The following is a 20,518-nucleotide window of genomic DNA, read 5'->3' as shown; positions in this document are numbered from 1 at the left end:
CCCGGCGGGGCGGGGCGCGCGGGCCGGGCGGAAGTTGCGTCACGCGCGGCGGCGGCGGCGGCGGCGGCGCGGCGGGGCCATGGCGGCGTCGCCCTACGTGCTGGCCATGCAGGAGCTGTTCCGCGCCAACACGCGGAGCCGCGAGTTCCCGGCGCACGGCGCCAAGGTGCACTCGGTGGCCTGGAGCTGCTGCGGACGCCGCCTCGCCTCCGGCTCCTTCGACAAGACCGCCAGCGTCTTCGTACTCGAGAAGGACCGGCTGGTGAGCGGGCCGCGCCGCGGCGCCGGGCGGGGGCGGGCCGGGCCGGGCCGCCGGGCGGGAGCGGCCCGCGGGGCGGGAGCGCGGCGCCCTCCCTTCCTCCCCGCGGCCCACCGCCGCCCTCTGCCTCCAGGTGAAGGAGAACAACTACCGCGGCCACGGGGACAGCGTGGATCAGCTCTGCTGGCACCCCAGCAACCCCGACCTCTTCGTCACGGCGTCCGGCGACAAAACCATCCGCATCTGGGACGTCCGCACCACCAAGTGCATCGCCACCGTCAACACCAAAGGTGGGCCCCGGCGGGACCTCGACGCCGTGGCAGAGCTTTCCGGCCTCCTCCCTGCGGGTGGTGGATCTGGGGCATCTTTGCTGATGGCTTTTGTCTTTGCCTTGTGCTCATCTAGCTCCAGCAGGCGCGTGGAGCAGCAGGGAACACAAGGGTGACTTACAAACCTCTGATACGTGATGCTGGTTGTTAAAACGTCGTGGTGTGCTTGCCTCTGGAGTCTGTGGGTGCAAGGAAGGGCATGTTTACAGAGAGCCGTGGTGGAACTAAAAGCTTACATGGATTCAGAAAGCAATTAATAGGCTGATTAACACAGATACCATCTCTGGCTGAGGAAGGATCCAATTTCAATTTGATATGTCTAGGAACAGCACTGTAAGATGGTATAGCTGCAACTTACCCCATTCTTACACTCGTTCATATGTGTTTGTTTTTGGCCAATGCTGCTTCTGGATCTTGAAGATCACTTGGTCATTTCTGTGGTCACAACTTGATTGAACTGGAAAGAGCAGTGATGCAATCATTAGTTTGAAGTTGTGGTTCTGTTAAGTTTAGTTTTCATTAACTCTGTGTATATGTTAACCAGCTACTAAGTGGGATTTGTGTGTTGAACAGCAGATTGTCCCAGATTTGGGAGCAGTTCAGAGTTAGTGGAGCAGACTGTGGGCTTGGGTCAGGAGAAAAAGAGCCACTTGTCTGCTTAACTCATTGTGGTCCTGTGGGCTGCTGTATGGAAATGGGACCTGCTGCCCTTTCTTTTCTCTAGGGGAGAACATAAACATCTGCTGGAGCCCTGATGGGCAGACCATTGCAGTAGGGAACAAGGATGACGTTGTCACCTTCATTGATGCCAAGACGCATCGTTCCAAAGCTGAAGAGCAGTTCAAGTTTGAGGTGAATGAGATCTCCTGGAACAATGATAACAACATGTTCTTCCTCACTAATGGGAATGGCTGCATCAATATCCTCAGGTAGGTGCCCGTGGCAGCAGGCAGGAAGGGTAGGTGGACTGGCTGCCTCGATGCATCCCTGTGAGCTGAGGGAGGCGTTACTCTGCAAGTCTCTTTGCTGCTTGCAGGGCTGAGGTTCTGCACCGCAGCATTTCTCAGACCTGAGATGGACTGAAAGTGCCTGGAGCTGAGGTTGCCTCAGTTCTGGGCTGGGCTTCTTGGAGAGTGACCCAGATGCTTTGCCTCATTAATCTAGCACTTAAGGTTTCCAGTTTGCTTTGCTCACCATCCCAGTACACCTTATGCCTCATCTGCTTGTAGACAAGCCCTCTGCTCCTTTCACTTCTTCCTGCTCTTTCCCTTCACCTCCACAGCTACCCAGAGCTGAAGCCCATTCAGTCCATTAACGCCCATCCTTCAAATTGCATCTGCATCAAGTTTGATCCCATGGGGAAGTACTTTGCTACAGGCAGTGCTGATGCGCTAGTCAGTCTCTGGGATGTGGACGAGTTGGTGTGTGTGAGGTGCTTCTCGAGGTAGGTAGTTCTGCCCTAATCCTTTTTCCTTCCCCTCTCCAATGACCCCGGGGGAGATTGCTCACTGTCTGCTCGGTGCTGCTGTTGCAGGCTTGACTGGCCTGTGCGAACGCTGAGTTTTAGCCATGATGGGAAGATGCTGGCATCAGCATCGGAAGATCACTTCATTGACATTGCAGAAGTGGAGACAGGTAATGGTTCCTCACTGGGGAAACAGCAAGGAGGAAATCAGACAGAAAAGCATTGGTGGGGCTGGGAGGGCACTGGGAGGAGGAGTCTGCTTGCAAAGAGCATAGCTGGGCATAGCAGAGTGCCATGAGGGGGAGCCTCTGTGTAGTTGGCCTGTTTTAGAGAGATACTGTGTCTATGTCTTGTGTTCGGGTGATTAAAGCACTAAAGCAGCACTGATACTTCCCCTGCCCCACACGGGAGGGAGGAGGTGGGTACTTGGCTCTGGAATGTGCTATGGGACAGTGTGCAGTGGAGGGCCAGAAGCTCTCCAGCCTGATGTGGCCCCTCTTCTGTGCAGGAGAGAAGCTTTGGGAGGTGCAGTGCGAGTCCCCCACCTTCACAGTGGCCTGGCACCCGAAGAGGCCCCTGCTGGCCTTCGCCTGTGACGACAAAGATGGCAAATATGACAGCAGCCGGGAGGCAGGCACTGTCAAGCTCTTCGGGCTGCCCAACGACTCCTAATGGAACTGCAGCAGGCGGCGGGGTAGACCACCAGGAGAGGCAACAATTCCCTGCTGTCGGGGATCGGAGAGTGCTTAATTAACGTAGGACAGGGGAAGGAGATCGGTCCTTTCCTTACCTGCTTGGCAGTATGGTGGTCCTTGGCTCAAGCTCTGCATCCTGCTCTAAGGATCATTTGTAAAAAGTGCCCGTGTGCTGATGAGGATGGTGGGGGACGCTGGCAGAGCTCCCCTCCTGGTCTCGGGGCAGTCTCCTGCGCTGTCTCAGGGGAGCGGAGGGCCCATTGCAAAGGCAAGTGGCCAGAGAAGGTCTGTCACCGAAGGCCCTTGCTGAGGGGCCTCTCCTGGGTTGGCGCTCAGCTCTAGGGCAGCTGAGTGCAGGCTGCTGTGGTCAGACTTCCTAGCAGGGATAGGTTACATGACCATCCCCTTCTCTCTTCCCCTGGGGCGCCCTGGCGAGGGCAGCTCTGGGAGCACAGCTAACTGTAGCTGCAGCTTACCCCTTCCCCTGCAGACATCTCTTGTACCTTCCTGCACTGGAGCAGCGGAAGGGCAACGTGATGGGGCTGTGAGTTGGAGGATGCTGTCTAGGGGGTGCGGGGTGGGAGAATGACTTTTTTTTTAATGTGTGGTTGCTTTTCTAATTTTGATAAATTCCCTTGTGTAACAAAGGTGCCTGTGGCTGTCGCGTGGGCGCAGGTCTGTTGACGTGGGGTGGCCAGACGGTGGGGAAGGAGGAGGGCCGCTGGACTGCTCTGCTGTGAGCTCCTGCCCCTTCCCCGGCTCCCGTGCTTTCGCACAGGCGGGCTTTGCTCCGCGGAGAGGAGCTCTCGGCAGGGCCGCGGCAGAGGGGTCTGTGGTGACGGGCTGTCCGCCTTGTCCCCGCGGGCTGCCCCTCTCCCCAGCTCGGCGGGTGCTGTGACCCCACCAGGGGGCGCTGCGCCCCACACTGGGGAGGGGGTGCGGGGATGGGGATGGGGACCGGGACGAACCCCCCGGCTCTGGCTCTGCCGGGCCTCGCAGCGTCCTGCGTGGCCTGGCACGAGCAGCGCTGCCGTTCCGCTAGCAGATGCCCGCTTTACCTGTGCCCCAGCCCTGTGCCGTGGGGCAGAGCCCTATCTCGTGCCCTCTCCAGGCCCGGGCAGGCTGTGCTGTCCCAGGGAGCACATCGCCCGCTCCCATGGGCGCTATCGAAGCCCGTAGCTCTCGTGGGTGCTCCAGGGCTTGAGCGTGGGCTGGGCTGGTGCAGTATCCCGCGGCTTAGCTGCCCTATGCCCTCCGGACAGGGCACAGGCTCGAGCAGAGCCTGGCTGCTGTCAGCCACAGGCAGTTCCCTCTGGTGCAGCCGGGCACGAGCGGTGCCGCTGCCCTGGCTCCGCTCCCTGCTCTGCTCCCCTGTGCCCTTCCAGAGCAGGTTGGCTGGCCTGAGGCGACAAGGAGCGCGTGGGACCGCTGTGGGCTGGCATGCCGTGGGGAGTGGGTGCTCTAGTGCCTCCCCCAGCCCCTCTCCCCATGGTGAGCACTAGGGCTTATGTCTGGCCCCAGCAGGCTGGGTCCAGGGAGCAGGGCACCAGAGAGGAGGTGCTGGTGCAGCCCGGCTGCGATGGAGACCTTGCCTGCAAGATCTCTATCATTTCCTAGCATAATATTTTCTTCTGACAGAGACTTTTCCAGGTGACTGCTCTGCTGATGCCGCCTGGGTAACAGCTGAGCTTTTTGCTGTTAAACGATGGCAAATCAGTCAGAGCAGAGGCCGTTCAGAACAAATCTTCAGAGCTGAGGGGGTTGTGGATCTTCTACCCCCTCAAAAAAAGAGGAGTCCTTTTACCCCACAGGTGTCCTCAGTCATTCTGTGGGGGGAGCCCCACGGTCAGTGGGGAAGGGGCAAAAGCTGCCTTGCTGTACCCATGGGTCTTTTGGCACTGGGGCACCCCAGAACCAGCTGCCTTTGACCTTGTCCCCTGCCCTAGCCCCAGCGAGGGTTCCTCTGGGGTGCATACGGGGGTGCAGGAGGCACTTGGGTTAACAGCAGAGCTCCAAGAGCCCTGTGGGGCCTTGCCCCTTGTCTGTGGCCAGCCATGGGGCCCGGCTTGGGTGCTGTCACTGTGGCCTGTGGCCTCTAGCACTGTGATGAGCTGCCAGGTCTCAGCCCGAGATGCTGCAGGGTGGGGCAGATGGTGCAGGGCCCCAGGGAAGCAATGGCTGAGCGAAGGCCGGAGCAATGTACAAATCCCTTTATTTTATTAGTTTGTCAAAGACTAGTTCGAGCAGGATGGTCACGGCATGTCTGCGGGGCCCCGCGCCGCGCCACCCCCTGCCTCCTGGGGAGGGCCAGGGTGAGCGGCTGCGGGGCTGTGGCGGAGGAAGCACAGGGGCGAGGGAGCACGGTGGGGCAAGGGACAGTTCGGAGGCGATGGCGTGCCCCCCGTGTCCCCCTGTTGGGGTGCGGGGACGTGCCCGGGCCACCCTGCCCGGGGGGTCCGTTCCCAGGCCCGGGAGAACCGTGCGTCCAGCGTCTGGGGGAGGCAGCCGGGTGCTCCCAGCCTGTCGGCTGCCTGCAGGCAGCCGGGGACTGGCTCGGCAGCCCTCGGCTCTGCGCTGGGTTTATTGCAGCCCGTGGGCACGGGGCAGAGCGGGGTCCCCACCCGGGCCGGGGCCCCGGCAGGGCAGCGCAGGGCGCTCGGCTCAGCGCTGCGGGGGGCCCCGGGGACAGCGGGGCGCGGGGTGGAGGCGTGAGCAGCGAACACGAGGACGCATGGAGCAACGGGGCGCACCCTGGCACGGAGACACTAATGCGAGAACAGGGGCCAGCGGGGCCGAGACACGGACGAGCGAGCGGTGGGGACAGCGGGGACAGGGCAGGGGGGACGAGGCAGGGGGGTCCCTGCCCCGCACGCGCCTTTGTACACGGTTGGCGGAGCGCGGCGCCAGCTCCTCCCGGTGCTGAAGTATTGCAGTCTAACTGATATGGCTTTAACTATGGGGCCAGAGATGCGGGGAGGGGGTCCCCTCCAACCCCCCGATGCTGGGACACACTGGGCAGCCCTGGGGGACCCCCGTGCCCAGGGAGCGGGGGCTGGGGAGCTGCGGGCAGGGCGCCTGGCTTTGTGCTTTGGGGGCGGCCCAGGGCAGGATGGGGCTGGGGGTGGCAGTGCTGGGGACGCGGGCAGGCGAGCGGAGCCGCCGCGGCCTGCCGGCGCCCCCCCCCCGGGGTGCGTGGGAGGGCGGGGTGGAGGCGGTGTAGGGAGAAGGACGGGGCTGGGATGCAGGGAGCCACCGCAGGGTCTGGGGTGCCCCCAGCCTGCTGTGAGGTTGTGTCAGTGCATTTGGTCCCGGTTCGCCGTGTCCAGCCAGGGACGCTCCCCTTTGGCACAGCGTGGCTGGGGGGACCCTGCCTGGACGAGATGGGGGTGCCTTTGGGGTCTGGTCAAGGAGAGGGTGGTGCAGAGGGGGTGCAGGGACCCCCCACTAGGGCCAGAGGAAACGATGGAGGAGTTGGGGCGGGGGGGGGGAAGGGCGCCCGTGCCCCAGCACCCCATGGCGGGGTTGGTGGTGCTGTTACTTCTTGAACATATCCTGCAGCGGGCCGGGCAGGTACTTGAGCACGGTGTCCAGGATACTCTCTTCCTCCTCTTCCTCCTCGTCCCCACAGCCTGCCGGGATTGCCTTCTTGGGGCGCGTCAGGCTGCCCTCACATGGCTGCTCCAGCGCCGCTTTCTCCTCAGCCTCCTTTTCCTCCTTCTTCTTCAGCCCGTACTGCGACGACACAGGCCCTCAGCAGCGCAGGCAGTGGGCACTGCCTGTGCCGCACCCCGAGCCCATCACTGCTGCCTCAGGCCACCGGCCTCCCCAGCTAGCCAGTCCCAGCCATGCCAGCTCCCGGTCCCGGCCCCCTCCCGGCCAGAGTCGGGTGCCGCGAGCGGGGATGGGTGCGTGGGTGCTGTGGGCCCACCTTGTCGCGGATCTGCTGCCGGACCTTCTCCCGCTCGGCCTCCATGCGGGCGTGCTTGGCTTTCCGCTCCTCCTCCTGCTGGCGCAGCGCTTCCTGCCTCTCCTCCTCTTTCTTCTGCGCGTCGGGGTCCTTCTCCTCCTCGCCCCCCAGCATCTTCCCCATATCCTTGGTGGCCCCTGCGCAGCAGAGGCCGATCAGCCGGGGCCTGAGGATGCTGCAGCCCGGAGCTGCAGCCAAAGCCCCCGCGTGCCGCAGCCGGGAGGGCGCGCGGCCACCCTGCATCGTCCCCGGGTGCTGCGCGTGCCGGAGCCAGCGGCAGCCCGGCTGCGGAGGCGCCGGAGCCACGGGCTGCCTGCACTGCCCTAGTTCAGCGTCAGCTGGGGGAGATGCCGGCAGCTCCTTTGGAGCTGGCACCCAGGGGACCTGCCGGGGAATCCCACTCAGCACAGGAAACCCGGGATTCCCCAGCCAGGCGCTGCTGGAGCTCGGAGCCGGGAAGCCTGCGGGGGCCCCGGCAGCCGCTCCTCTCTGCTGAGCACGGCTCTCCTTGTGGGTCCGGCCCCCCCCTGCCCCGCGGGTCTCTCCCCGGCACCGGGGGGGGGGGCTGGCTGGGGCTTTGCTCTGGGCCGTGCTCCCCGCCAGCGCCGTGCCACGGCCCCGCTGCCGGGGGGGGCGGCCGCGGGCGCGCGGGCGCGCACTCACCGCCCAGCGCCTGCTTCATGACGAAGTCCATGCTGCCGGTGCGCGAGTGCGGCTAGGCCAGGGCCGAGCGCTCATCCACCGCCGTCCGCCGGGCTCGCCGACCGGGGGCCACCTGGGCAGGGAGAGAGGGACAAGGCTGGGCGCGCCGAGCCCGCCCCGGCGGCGGTGGAAACCAGCCTCACCTGCACCGTGCCCCGCCGAGGCCGCGGGCTCCTGGGCGAGACCCGTCCGTCCCCGGCAGACCCTGGGCAGCGCCTCGTCCCCTGCCCGTGTCCTTGCCGGGCTTGGGGCGAGCGGAGGGAGCCGAGGCGTGTGCTGCGCAGCAGTGTGGAGACGGGGCTGTAGGTAGCCTGTGGCGTGTGTGTGTGTCTGTGTGTGTGTGTGTGTGTGTGTGTCCCCATGTCCCTGTGTCTGTCTGTTCATCCTGCGAAGCACTGGGGCTGCAGTCAGGTGTTTGGGACCGGACTAAAGAGTGCACAGGGGCACTGCATTTGCAGGATAGAGCGTGTGTGTGTGTGTGTGAGTGTGTGTGCAGGGTGGGTGCAATCTGTTTGCACACTCCGTGTGTGCTGGTTTGTGGGTTTGCAGGCTACATGCGTGTGCACAGTGCAGGTCCAGGCTTGCGACTGTTTGCATGCGCTGTGTGTGTGCATGTGTGTCTGTGCATGCTCTGCAGGGTTGCAGACTGCGTTTGTGTGCACGGTGCGTGTGCTGTATGTATTTGCACACTGTGTGTGTGGTTCACAGGCTATGTTTTGGGGGGGGTGTGCATGCATGTACAGGGTGGTTGCAGGCTGCCTTGGCACACACTGTGTGTTTGTGTGATGTGTGCAGGTTTGGAGACTATGGATGTGTGTCTGTGCGTGTGCGTATGCGGGTTCGCAGACTGTTTTTGCCCTGTGTGTGTGTTTGGGGGTGTGTGTGTGAAGGCTGTTTGCACACTGTGTGTGTGTGTGCGCGTGCATGTGCATGTGTGGCTTTGCAGACTAATGTGCTCTGTGTGCGTGTGCAGGTTTGCAGGCTGCGTGTGGGGGTGTTGCAGGTTGTGTGTGAGGTGCCCTGCGTGTGTGTGTGTGGGGGGGGTTGCAGACTGTGCGCTCTGCGTGGTTGCAGGCTCTGTGTGTGTGTGTGTGTGTGTGTGTGTGTGTGTGCATGCACGCTGTGGGTGCCGCATCCCTGGCGGGGCCCTGTGCGCCCCCGGGGCTCCCTGGGCACCTGCCGGAGCGGGGCCGGGGCCGGGGCCGGGGCTGAGCTCTGCGGGGAAGTTTGTTGCCCCCGCCGCGGCCCCGCTCCGCCTGGCCCCGCGCTGAGGGGGGCCGGGGGGGGGGGGCGCGGGCGCACGGCGGGCAACGGCGCGCGGGGACACAGGGGACGCGGGGACACCGGGGGGTCGCAGGGACACGGAGGACACGCGGGACGGGGGGGGGGGCAGCGAGCAGTGCAGGGACACGGGGGGACGTACAGGGCGGGGGCGGGGGGAGCGAGCCTGGCGGATGCGGAGGGACACGGGGGGGGGGGGGGGGACAAGGACACCGTGGCCGCAGCGGGCGCGGGGAGCCGGAGGGGACGCGGAGGGGGGGGGGGACGCGGGGGGCCCCGGGACGCGGTGACGGGACCCCCCCCCCGGGGCCGCGCCGGGCCCGCAGCGGCGGCGCTGTCCGTTCAGCACCGGCGCGGCGCGGCGCGGCGCGGCACTCACCGGCTCCGCCGCTCGCTCTGACCGCGGCCGCCCGCTCCGCTCCGCGCCGCGCCGCGCCGCCCCGCTCCGCCCCGCGCCGCCGCCGCCGCCGCCGCCCCGCCCCGCCGCCCGCCCCCGGCACGCGCGCGCGGGCCCGCCCGGGGCGACCCCGCCGCCCCCCCGCGCCCGCAGAGCCCCGGCCGGCCGCGGCCGCCTCCCGCCCGGTTAATGATTCACCTCGACGGCAATTAGAGACGAGGCACCGACCGGCCCCGGCAGCGCGGGGCTCCGCGGCCCGACCTGCGCCCGTGTCCCCGGAGCCCCTCCCGGCCGCTGGGCGCCGGGCCCGGCCCGGGCCGGAGCCGGGCCCCCCCCCGCGCCCGGCCGGGCTGCTCGCACCGCCGCGGGGGTGCAGCGCCGGCCGCGGGAGCTATCGCAGCGCCTGGCGAACGGCCTCGGCCCCGGCTCCGCTGGCTGCCGTTTAGAGGCTACAGCCTTGCATTTTCGGTGCTGCCCCTCCGGGGGGGGGGGGGGGTGTGGGGGCCTCCGCCGAGCCCGCGGCGATGCCTATTATTTAATCCCAAAGCTCTGGGAGCACCAGCCTGTTGGGAGACTCTAGCTCCAGCTGGGAAAGGTGCCAGAGGGGCCTGGGTGGGGGGCTGTGTTGGAGACCCCTGTGCACGGGGTGGAAGCTGTGGGGAGCTAAGGGGAGTGGGACTGACCTCAGCCGCATGCACAGACCCCCCCCCCCAGCTCCGTGCAGGGCCGGCAGCAGGAGCGGTGCGGGGCCGGCAGGGCGCCCGGGAGCCGTGACACGCGTGGGCAAGCCCCCGAGCTCAGCAGGGGACACGGCTCAAGCAGAACCTCGCGTGCGCTCTCCAGCGCCAGCTCCTGCCCAAATTCACAGCCGCTGCCAAGGATGAGTCTTGGCACAGGGAAAAGCGCAGTGAGGACACTCAGCCCCTCTTCATGCCTCCCCAAATAACCCCCCCCCCGGGCACAACCCATCTCCATCAGGCCTGAGCCCTCCGGGGCTCAGCTTCCTTCCACCTTGCTATGTACCAACAACTAAATTTTCCACTTCTATGAAAAAAATTATTCCTGCCCGTGCCCCCAGCCGGGCTCCTAACGCCCTTGTCGGGCCCTTGGGGCCCGGTCGCCTGGGTGCCGTGCGGGCTCGTCCCGTCCGAGCATCCGTCCGTCCTGCGGCAGCCCCGCTCCGGGCGCTGACGTCAGCGCTCCCGGCAGCCGGGCGGTGGGCGGGCGGCACCGTTCCTATTGTATTAAAAATAATACAGCGGAGCGCAAATTCATTACAGATAAGTGTGACAGCCAGGAGGAATTAACGAGCCCGTCGCTCAGCGCCTGACAAACGCCTCCTTTTGTTCCTGGGATGGGTCCTCCAGTCTTTCAATCTTTGGAGATGCCTTGGCTCATTAAGCGCATCCTCCCCCAGTAGCTTCCAGCGTGCCCGGGGTCTGGTCCCCGTATGAGCTGCGGCGAGGCCAGGAGGGCCATGCCGCGTGCTGGAGCCCAGCGGCGGAGCGTGGCCAGCCCTCGTGGGGGGCCTGGTGGCCGGCGCGTGCTCGGGAGCGCTGTCCCCAAGCGCGGGACCCCACGGCGGGGTGCCCGGGCGGGAGGTGGGCGACGCAGCCCCGCCGCGCGCGCGGCCCCCGCTCCTGCTGCTGCGAGAAGCACGAGGCTCAGGCGAGCCGCGGCCAACCGCCCCGGCGCTCCAGCTGTCGGTGCCGGCAAAGCAACCGCAGCAGGCGGGCTGGCAGGCGCCCAGCTCTGCCCCGTGGGACAGCTGGGGGGGGGGTCCGACCCAGCCCCGGGCGCCCACCTTTGCCTCCGCTCCGCCTCTCCCTGAACTCCCTGCAGAGGCTCCCGGGACGAGGAGCGCAGCGCAGGAGGGGCCGTCCCAGAGCCGAGCTCTGTTGCTGGCTCCGGCGTGCTTGGAAGATGGTCCCAAGGCCTGGCACGGGCACGGCTCGGTGTGCCAGGGCTGGCCTGGCTCTGCTCTGCGGCCCGGCAGCAGCAGTCCCGGGGCGGCGTGACTCACGGGTGCCTGCGTGGAGCCGGGAAGGGAGAGGAGGGGGGGGCAGCACCGTGGCCAGATGGAGGAGGAAGTGCCCAGCGCTGCCAAGTCCTGCAGGTTGCCTCCGTGCCGGCTCGGGATGGAGCCGGCGCCGGCGCCAAGGCCCTGGCAGCGCTTCGCTCTGCTCCCGCTGGTGCGCGGGGAACGGGCACGGGGCTGGCTGCGGCTGCAGCATCACCCGGCACACCGGCCAGGGGCGGGGGGGCAGTTCTCCACAGCAGTGATGCCCCAAGCTGCGCCGCCAGCCCTGCACCCCGCTATTGCCCTCACATGCTGCACCCCGTGTAGGGACCCTGCAAGGTCCCAGCACCCATGGGCAAAGCTGCCAGGTGGAGCCAGGCTGGGCTCAGCCTGTGGGAACCTCGTGCCTGAGCGCCTGCACCCATCCCTGCTGCACCACAGCTGCCCGGGCCTGCTGCTGCCCATTAGCACAGGACAATTATTTTATTTATTCCTCCCCTCCTCTAACCTTTGCAGAAAATAATTATTGGCCCTCCTCATCTCCCCAAGGGATTAAAAGTGGTTAACTTCATTTCCAAAGGCTTTGTTATGTTGGTTTTCCCTCGGCTGCTGCACAAGGCGATTTCCACAGTGCCACTTAGGCGGCTTTTATCAGGTTGTCTTCTGGAGGTAATTGGGTTTTTCAGGAGCCTGTTTAAAATTCGTAACCCAGCCTCTTAAACAAAACAAAAACAGCAGCGAGGAGAAGGGGAAGAGGCAGCACAAAATACGCAGCAGCTGCAGCCTCCAAAGAGCATCCCTCCCGGGGCCGGCCCCCGGCAGCGGTGGCGACGGGGCCGGGAGGCGAGCCGCAGCCGGACCCCCCCCCCCACGCACCGCAGCCGGGCACGGCCAGGTCACGGCGGAGCCGCACGGAAGCTGCCAGCCCCGGCCACCGCTGCCGGCCCTCCCGCGGGCGGCACCGCGCGAGGCTAGGGGGCAGCCGGGGGGTCCCTGCTGCGGTGGCACTGCGGACGCCTTCCCAGCCCGCGCGACGCGGGGACGCTGAAAGCGCCCCTGGGACGCGCCAGCTTGTGGGACCAGCAACGGGCCAAATCCACCCCCGCCCCCCAGCAACTCCTGCAGCATCACTGAGAGGGAATAACCTTGCCCTGCCCTCCCCGCGCCGGGCGAAACGCCGTCCCCGATACGAGCCAGCGCTTCATTTTAAAAATCAGCGACCAGCAGCTCCTGGGGATCAGCACTGCGGGGCCGGCGGGCTGAGTCACCCGCACAGCCTGGCCGCGCTCCCCTCGGCCCCTGGCATTGATTTCTGGTCGGGCTCTGCTCGGGCGAGCAGCTCTGCGAGCAAGTGCCATTTCCCTGGCTTGCGGAGGAGCTGGGAAGCGGAGGAGGAGGGGGGGGCCTTGCTCTCCTGGCCTGGCGCTGCCCCGACGCACAGGCATCACGGGTACGTGTACGGACCGTGCGTAACACACGTGCACCCTCCTTCCTGGGGCAAAGCAGCAGGATCAGGCCCTGGGGGAACATGCCGGTGTCTGCCTAGCAGCGGGCTTCGCTCGCAGGAGCGCGGAGCCTCCCGGCCGGCCGGCCCCGTGCCGCGACAGCGAAGCGCAACCACAGGGGCCCTGTGCCGACGGCTGCGGCTTTTCCTGCTCCTCCGCATCGCTGTTGCAACGGCGTGGCAGCACCGCTGTCGCGGACCCGTCTGCACCGCTATCGTGGACCCGTCGGCATTGCTACTGCGGGGCCCCCGGGCATTGCTAGCACGGACCCGCCTGTGCCCCACTCGCCAGGCTCCGGCGCCCCGGGGCGGGTGGCCGCGCTGAGCACCCACAGCCCCTCTGCCTGTCCCCAGGGCCCGCGGCGGGCGCTGGCGGCTCCGGCGCTGCCCGGCTCCCTGCTGCCGGGGCACAGCGTGGGCCAGGTTGTAGGTGGCGCGGAGACGCCGTGCCAGATGGTCGGCGGGGCCGGATCGTGGCACTGCATGCAATTAGGGATGCGCGCGTGCCCCGGGGGGTGGAGGGCGGGGTGGGGGGCTGTTTGCAAGAGCTGCTTGTAAAGTGGTGCCTGAGCGGGCGCCCGGCTCGTCCCGAGCTGCAGTTCGGCTTTGCCACCTCTGCCCCGTGCCCTGCGACGGGGAGCCCTGCCTGCGCGGCCTGCGCTGGGGCCTGGCCGCCGCTGCGGGGGCCGTGCAGGGCCCGGGGCGGCCGCGTGCCCGCTGCGCCCCGGGCGGCGGCGGCGGCGGCAGGGGAGCCTGGCGGCCGAGCGCTGCGGAGGCGGCTGCCCGGCCGCGTGCCTCGCGCTGCCTCCGCGCCACGCATCGTTAAACAGAGCCGCTGCGGCCCCGCGCCGCTCCTCCCGGCCCGGCTGCCCACGGGGCGGCTCGCGGGAGCAGCGGCTCCTCTCCGCAGGCTCGGGCGGAAGATTTAGGCTCGCTGCAGGTACGGCTCATTCCCCTGCGGGGTTTACGACCCCGCCGGTTATTCCTGCAGCCTCTTCCCCCCCTCCACCCAACGCGGGATGAGTTCCAGCTCCCCATAAAAAGCCACCGTGCACCGAGCCGTGGTGCTATCACCTACGCTGCTTTCTGCTGCCCACACAGCAGGTACTTATAGCATTTACATCCCCAGCGCCGTGTACAGAGGCGCGCTCGCGCGGAGCGCACCCCGTCAGCACCGAAGGCAGGCGCGCCCGCCCGCCCGCGCAGCTCCGCGGGGAGCCCCCGCGCCCCGGCGCTGCCGCCCCATCCTCGCCGTGGCCCCCGCGACTGCTCTTGGGCAAGCAGCCGGCCCACGCGCATCCCGCTCGAGGTGCCCACGGCCATGGTGGGGGGCCCACGCGCGCACCAGCCACAGTCGGGACGGTGCTGGGAGCGGATGCCCGAGGGCCCCCACAGCCCCTTTCACGGGCTTGATGTTGCGATGGGAATTGGGTGCCTGGAGACCGAGGTGGGGATGGACAGTGCATGGGGGACACCAGTAACAGCTGACCCTGCTCCCAGCCTCCCAGCCCAGCCTGGGAAGAGCCCCATCTCCCCAGGGGAGCACAGCCTGCCGGAGAGGGGGTGCATGAGCCAAGATGCCCCAAACTCTGGATGATGAAGCCGGCTGAAGACCACGATGCCGGCACCTCTGCAAGAGCTGCTGGGGCTCCGGCCAGAAGACGACTCGGGTCTGTTTTCCATGGGGTTTGGCACAGACCCTTCCCACCTGGGGGCCTGCAGAGGTAAAAATCCTGGCGTGGCCCCACGCTCAGGCCGGACTGTGCCCCAAATCTGCCCAGAGGAGCACATCTGAACCACTGCCCGGCTCCCGCAGCACCCCCCCAGCGTGGCTCCCCCGGCGCCGCGACCCCCCGGGCGTCCCCCGGCGGCGCGGGGAGCCCCGGCCCGGCGCTGCCTACCTTGGTGCGTGCAGCGCCGAGCGTCCGCTGGCTTCAGCGCCTAAGGCAGCGGGGTGAGAGCCTGGCGGGGCGGCTGGGCATCTCAGGGAGCGTGGGTCCCTGCGGGAGACAGGCCGGCGGCAGGGTTAGTGCCCGCGCAGCCGCTGCCCGAGCCTGGCTGCTCCGCAGCACGCCGCGCTGGGTCCACCTTGGGGCCCCGGGACAAGGCGGAGAGGGACGAAGCGGAGCGAGAGCAGCCAAGCTGGCCGGGGCGCGCGGGGCCACGACGACCGTCCACGGGTTTATCCGGCCTGCGCGAGAATAGGTGAAGGAGCAGCTAATTGCATTGACTTAACAAGATGCTAAAGAGACACGGACCACGGAGGGCTGCTGCCCTCTCCCCCCCTGCCCCAGGAGGGGTCCGTGCTGCCCCCGCCGGCGCCCCGGGCCCGGAGCGAGGCGCTGCCAAAGCCCGCACAGATGGGAGCCCGGCGGGGCCGGCACGGCAGCCTCCGGGAGGAGGCCGGGGACAACGGCACCTCGGCTGCTGGCCGAGGTCTCCCGGCCGTCTCCGCACGCACACGGCAGTTTGGATGCTTTCATTAAATATTTACAGGGCTCTCAACTCTTGGAGGGTTTTAAAATTTCATATTAACTCTGCATTGCTCAGCTTTCAAGTGATGAATTTCTTTTTTAGAGAACATAATTGCAAGTTAAAACAAACAGGTAAACAAAAGCCCTTGCAAAGTCTTTGCAAGTCAAGAAAGCCTTTTCCTTCTTTCCAACTTCAGCTGAACTTCAGGAAGCTTCTTTTTATGGCTTTTTTCCTTGTCCCTTTCCCGAATGCCCTGGAAATACTCCTGACAAGCTCGGGGAGACGTGGGGGATGCTACCTGGGCTCTTCGAAGACCCCTGGGCTCTGCAAGCTGGCTCTGGGCAGGTATTATACTGGTGGCTGATGCCAAGGCTGATCCAGAGCTGCCTTCTCGTCCTGGGAGCATCACTTGTCCCGGGAATCTCCCGGCCATTCCCACCACCACCTTCCCCGTGTGAGCAGCCCCCGGGGCCAGCGCTGGCCTTTAGCTACTCTAAAAACCTGAAAGGGGCCCGTGAACAGCCCCTCCGGGAGCGCGGCTGCTGCAGGGGTGCTTCCTGGGCGAAGGAGGAGCCTGGGGAAGCCACAAATCCATCCTAACTTGCGACAAACTCTTTGCCACCACCGCGGGGAAGGAGGGAGGGCTTGGCAAACTGGAGATAAACAAATGACCCAGGGGAGCCAGGGCAAAACACAATTAAACAGCGACACTGGAGGCGCACGGGCTCTAATGGATGGTGGCTGCATTTTTAAAAGCTTTAGAAAGCTGGGAAGAGCTGTCCCGGTCCCGGAGGCAGGAGACAACATTAGCCCGGCTGGTGCAGTGCTGGATTTGGGGAGGGAGCAGCCTGTGCCCTGGTGCTGAGCTTTTGCAAGGATGAATCACGGTGCTGGCAGCCAGCCCCTGGCACCATGCGCGGCCCCGTGGCGCCGGCGTGGGGACGGGCCCCAGGAGCCCCCATCCCGCAGGGGATGGGCAGCCGATCGCAGCCCAGGCGGCTGCTGCGGGCACCCTGCGGTCTGCTGGGGCTCGGGACCACGGGGAGGGACAGAGGGCCACAGCAGGACCCCCGTTGAGCCCCCAAGAGGTGGCTGTTTCCCTGGGAAATACATCAAAAAGCTCAGCCTAAAACGGGCTCAATAGCAGCATGAAGGTGACCTTTGCCGGGGACGCCTGCTGCCTGCTTCGGGATGCGGGAAGCTGCGAGAGCGGTGTAGGATGGGCTGCAGCGGCACGGCGAGGATGCGTGGCTGGGGGGGCCGATTCCTACCCACAGCCTGGCGCCGTGGGGGGGGAGCTGGGCTGGGCAGGACCTTGCCCCGCTCTGCCGGAGACTTCCTAGGGTGTAAACCTGCCCTTTGCCTTCCCTGAAAGGCTGGAGCGTGGGAAGAGCAGGAGGGATGCCCTGCCTGGGTGCACCCGCAATGTGAGAAGATGCAGAGGGTCCTCGAGATGCTGCTCTGGGTCCTGCCGTGAGCGTAGCATCGGCACGACATTATTTTTTTCTGGGCCAGATGGAAGTGTTTTTCCCGGCCGTTGCGACGGGCAGGGCCGGCTGTTAGCCCAAAGAGGCGCCTCACCCGGCCGGTTCATGGGGATAACTGCTCCCGCTCACGCCAGCGATCTGTCTGTCCTGGCAACCAGCTGCCAAAAGCAGAGACCACGTAAAGAGCACCCGAAAGAGCAGAGCGGGCTGGCCTGTGCCAGGACGTGCCCCAGCTCTGGCACCCCGCTCTCTGGGAAGGCAGCACCCACCAGCAGGGTGATCTTATCCAGCTGAAGGATCTGGATGCAGTGTCCAGGGAAAGGTTAATGCCTGAGATGAGTCCACGAACGAATGCACAGCTTTCTTCCACTTTGGCAACTCCTGCTTGTGCCCCCCTATTTTTTCAGCTGACTTTGTCCAGCTGGTGAAATTCCTGTATTTCAGTCAGCTAGGTTGGCCGGCTGGGGAAGGGAGGGAGCAGCGTGCATGGGGCAGGAGGCTCTGGACCACATCTCAGCATGCTTCTGAAGGCCTGTTATGCGCCATCCTGTCTATCTGTGCTGGGACACGAAAGGCTCGGGGTGTCACGCCGTGCCCAGCAGCCCCAGAGCACCGCAGCCTCCACGCTTTGTCCTGCAGCCAGGCTAGAGCTCTGGGCTCGGCAGCGAGGGGACGTGCCAGCCAAGGCAAGGAGCCGCTCAGACACATTAGCCTAAGAGCTTTGGGGCCACCAGCACCCACGGCGGACAAGAGCCGAGGTCTGGGCCCTGTCGAGGGCTCCCAGGCAGCGAGCGGCAGGGCAGCGGGTCAGGACGGATCTGCAGCTGCCTTCCCGGGTGCGGAGCCGCGGCCCTGCTCTCCCGCGGGGTGCGGCAGCCTGCAGGGAAAGGCTAACCTGCGCGGATATTTCACAGCTGCGACGTACCAGGCCGGGGCTCGCTCCCGAGCTGCGCACACCACCAGAGCGGGCGGCGGGGCCAGGCCAGCCCAGGGTGCTCAACGGAGAGGCATCAGCAGCAGCGACTCAGCACTGCTGGGAAAAGCAAACCTCCGTGGAGCCGTCGCGCCAGCCTCCCGATCGCTTCCCGCCGGTCCCAGGCTGGGACCTGCGGTGCTGCTCAGAGCGTTTTTTCCCTCGAAAGCTCATGCTGCCAGCCCAGCCGGGACAGGCCCTGGGCGCTGTCATTTGACTAAGATGAATGATGTTTCTGAGCATTTTGCGAGTATTTCACCAGAAAGCTGCAGGAAACAGCTGAGGAGGGGAAAGACCTGGGCCGACTGGCTGCATACAAGAGCACCAGGCACCTGCGGGACAGAACAGCATGGAAAAGGCAACCGGGCACGTCCCAGTGGGGCACCAGCTGGACCAGCAGAACGCCAGAGCGCCCGTGGCGGGAGAGGCGCGCTGCCCAGGCCTCCGCGGTCGGGAGCGCCCCACGGAGCTGGCGAAGGCGGGGGGAAAGCTCCCGGGACGCGGGCGGAAGGAGCGCTCACGCGAGAGCGCCCGCGGGAGCGCCGCTTGTTTACCCTGGCTGAGCAGGCCTGATTGCTCTCTATAAATACACCAGGCGAGTAAACACCAGGGAGGGAGAAGGCGCGTTTAAACTCGAGGATGATGCTGGCATAAGAACAAATGGGAAGGTCTGGCCAGGAATAAACCCAGGCTGCAGACAAGGAGATGGATCCTCCGGCCGTTAGCGCGGTCCTGCTCTGGAGCCGTGCTGCGTGCCGCGGCACGGCCAGGACTTGCTGCCTCCGGAGAGCCCGGCTGGGGAGCCCCGGAGCTGCACAAGCCCTGCCGAGGGGAGCTCCTGGCTGTCAGGAGAGCGCGCGATGCCCAAGCACTGAAGCTCCTCGCCGGGGCGAAAGCCAGCGGCTGCGGTGACTGCGCCCACCCGCGAGCCACCCGCTGGGCCTCCTGGCCTGCGCTTCGAGAGCTGGTGCGCGCGCAGGGACGTCGGTGCCCAGCTGCGAGCTGCAGCTCCCGGCGGCACCAGCTCTTCCGTGGACGGCTTCTCCCCAGACAGACACTTTGCACCTGACCTCAGCTGGAACTTCGCAGCTCTGGTGCTAAAATCGTGATTGGAAATGCAATGAGGCTTCCCTCCTTTCCCAGATAAGGCAGGACGGGGCCTGGCTCACTCCGCCTGGCAGCAGGCTGCTACAGAAACACGGGGAAGAGCTAAGGTGCGAACCGCAATCATCCTCCAGCTCTGCGAGGTGTTAATAGCTCTGTCTAGTTGGGGTCATTTCAATACTAATGTTATCGCGCAAGGCAATCGAAGAAACAAACACTCAGCCCACAGCCAAGGGAGGCATCGAGACATTTTTCTGTGTCGGTTCATCGCAGCTGAGCTCTCCCCGGTTTCCCCAGGAACACGCAGTGCTGATATGCCAGCAGCGGAGCCACCAGCTGCGGCCCTGGGTAGAGCGCCCTGTTTCTCCTGGCCATGCTGGAGCTCGTGCAAGGGCCCCTCGGGCTTGTCCCAGGGCCCTGCAGCCTCAGCGGGGGACAAGGGCCGGTCCTGCAGCACAAACACCTCTCTGATCCCTCAGCATTGATCCAGCCATTGCTTTCATCCGTTTGCCAGTCCCGGGACCTCCACCTGACTCGGATTGCTCAGGCTCCTTCACCGACCTCAGCCAGCGGCTGCCACCACCTCCAGAGTCCAGCTAGGTGCACAAAGCAGCTCAGCTCTTTCATGAGCAAAGGTCCAAGCCCTGCTTTGCCGCTGTGAGTCACCACGCTGACTGCCTCGGGCAGCGGCTGCTGGTCATGCTCGTGCCATGTGGGTGGCTTTGCTACGGCGGTGTGCCGCCAGGCCTGGCTCAAAGCAGGCCACCTGCCCCATGGGCTGCAGGCACGGCAGCGAGAGGGGCTGGAGCCCCTCAACGGGACCCGAGAGACCACAAAGGCCCAGTGCAGTGGGGAGAGGGGCTAGAGCCCGGGGGATTAGAGGACCATGGAGAGATGGGACGGTGGGGATGGTCCACGAGTGGCCTGGCATCGCTAAAGATGGATGGATGGATGGTTGAGGGAGGCAGGGCAATGGGAAGGAGCGGGAAGAGCACGGCAGGGTACCTGGCTCCTCAGCGCAGAGGGCTGCGAGGGGGCCACCGCCGAGTGCAAGCTGGGGCTGGTGGGGGGCCCAGGCTGCCTCCTCCCCGCCCAGGAGAACCCCCCCACCAAGCGATGGCCAAGTAGCGAGAGGGGAGCCCCAGGGCAGAGCCCGGGAGGGACGCAGCCATCCCCGGCCTCCGACCTGCCGGGGGCAGCCGGGGAGGCAGCGCTCAGCGCTGCAGCCGCCCCTGCAGCCCGCAGCCCGCATGCCGCAGCCCGCAGCCCCGCGGCCGCCGCCCCGTTACATAAGGCGGCAGCCCCGGGAGGCACGGCGGGCCGGTGCCCGCGCCCGTGCCCGTGCCCGCCCGCCGGGCCCGGCCCCCCCGGGCTCTGCGGCACGGCGAGCCCGCCCCCGGCCCGGCTCGGCCCGGCCCCGCACCCACCTGGCTCGGCTTGGCGCGGCGCGGCTCGGCGCGGCTCGGCTCGGCGCGGCTCCGCTCCGCTCCGCCCGTCCGCCCCCGGCGCAGGGAAGCAGCCGCCGCCGGAAGGGAGGCGGGAGCCGTAACGGCGGGGGGGCCCCGGTGCTGGCTCCCCCTCCGCCGCACGGCCTCCGGGCGGGGCCGGCCCCGCGCCCGCCCCTGGCCCGGCCCGGCCCGGCCCGGCCCGGCCCGCCGTCCCCCTCCCGCCCCGGTGCCTGCCCCGCTCGCTACCTGGCAATTACCCCCCTGCACCTGGCGGGTGTTGTGATCCCCCCCCCCTGCCCCGGGGCCCGGCCATTCCTCCTGGCCGGTACCTGGCCCCGTCCCCCAGGACCCCACTGCCCCCCCAGGGCAGCTGCCATCACCCCAGAGGAGGGCTCTCAAGACAGGGCATGTC

The 20,518-nt window shown here is 66.4% G+C and overlaps 2 protein-coding genes across 3 annotated transcripts; one reads left to right on the top strand and one right to left on the bottom strand.

The window, feature by feature from the left end:
* The first annotated feature begins 35 nt into the window (after positions 1 to 35).
* Positions 36 to 2,846, top strand: THOC3 (THO complex subunit 3). Of its 2 annotated transcripts, XM_062587234.1 has the most exons (6): positions 39 to 262; positions 393 to 549; positions 1,313 to 1,517; positions 1,871 to 2,032; positions 2,123 to 2,223; positions 2,562 to 2,846. In XM_062587234.1, the coding sequence occupies exons 1-6, from the start codon at positions 80 to 82 to the stop codon at positions 2,723 to 2,725; spliced, it is 972 nt and encodes a 323-aa protein (XP_062443218.1). In that variant the 5' UTR covers positions 39 to 79; the 3' UTR covers positions 2,726 to 2,846. The 2 variants fall into 2 exon arrangements, with proteins under 2 accessions (XP_062443219.1, XP_062443218.1); XM_062587235.1 differs by lacking the exon at positions 2,123 to 2,223 and having other exon boundaries at positions 36 to 262; positions 2,562 to 2,737.
* Positions 2,847 to 4,959: 2,113 nt separating this feature from the next.
* Positions 4,960 to 20,162, bottom strand: CPLX2 (complexin 2). The gene is made up of 5 exons (XM_062587328.1): positions 20,086 to 20,162; positions 14,521 to 14,619; positions 7,379 to 7,490; positions 6,677 to 6,852; positions 4,960 to 6,480 (listed from the first exon to the last, which is right to left on the bottom strand). Exons 3-5 carry the CDS (start codon positions 7,407 to 7,409, stop codon positions 6,283 to 6,285), a joined length of 405 nt encoding a protein of 134 aa, XP_062443312.1. The 5' UTR covers positions 7,410 to 7,490; positions 14,521 to 14,619; positions 20,086 to 20,162; the 3' UTR covers positions 4,960 to 6,282.
* Between the last annotated feature and the right edge of the window lie 356 nt (positions 20,163 to 20,518).

This window comes from Rhea pennata, chromosome 14 (genome assembly GCF_028389875.1).
Source record: "Rhea pennata isolate bPtePen1 chromosome 14, bPtePen1.pri, whole genome shotgun sequence".
Taxonomy (NCBI): domain Eukaryota; kingdom Metazoa; phylum Chordata; class Aves; order Rheiformes; family Rheidae; genus Rhea; species Rhea pennata.
Note: the sequence above shows the minus strand (reverse complement) of the source record. Positions and strands in the feature narration are given on the sequence as shown.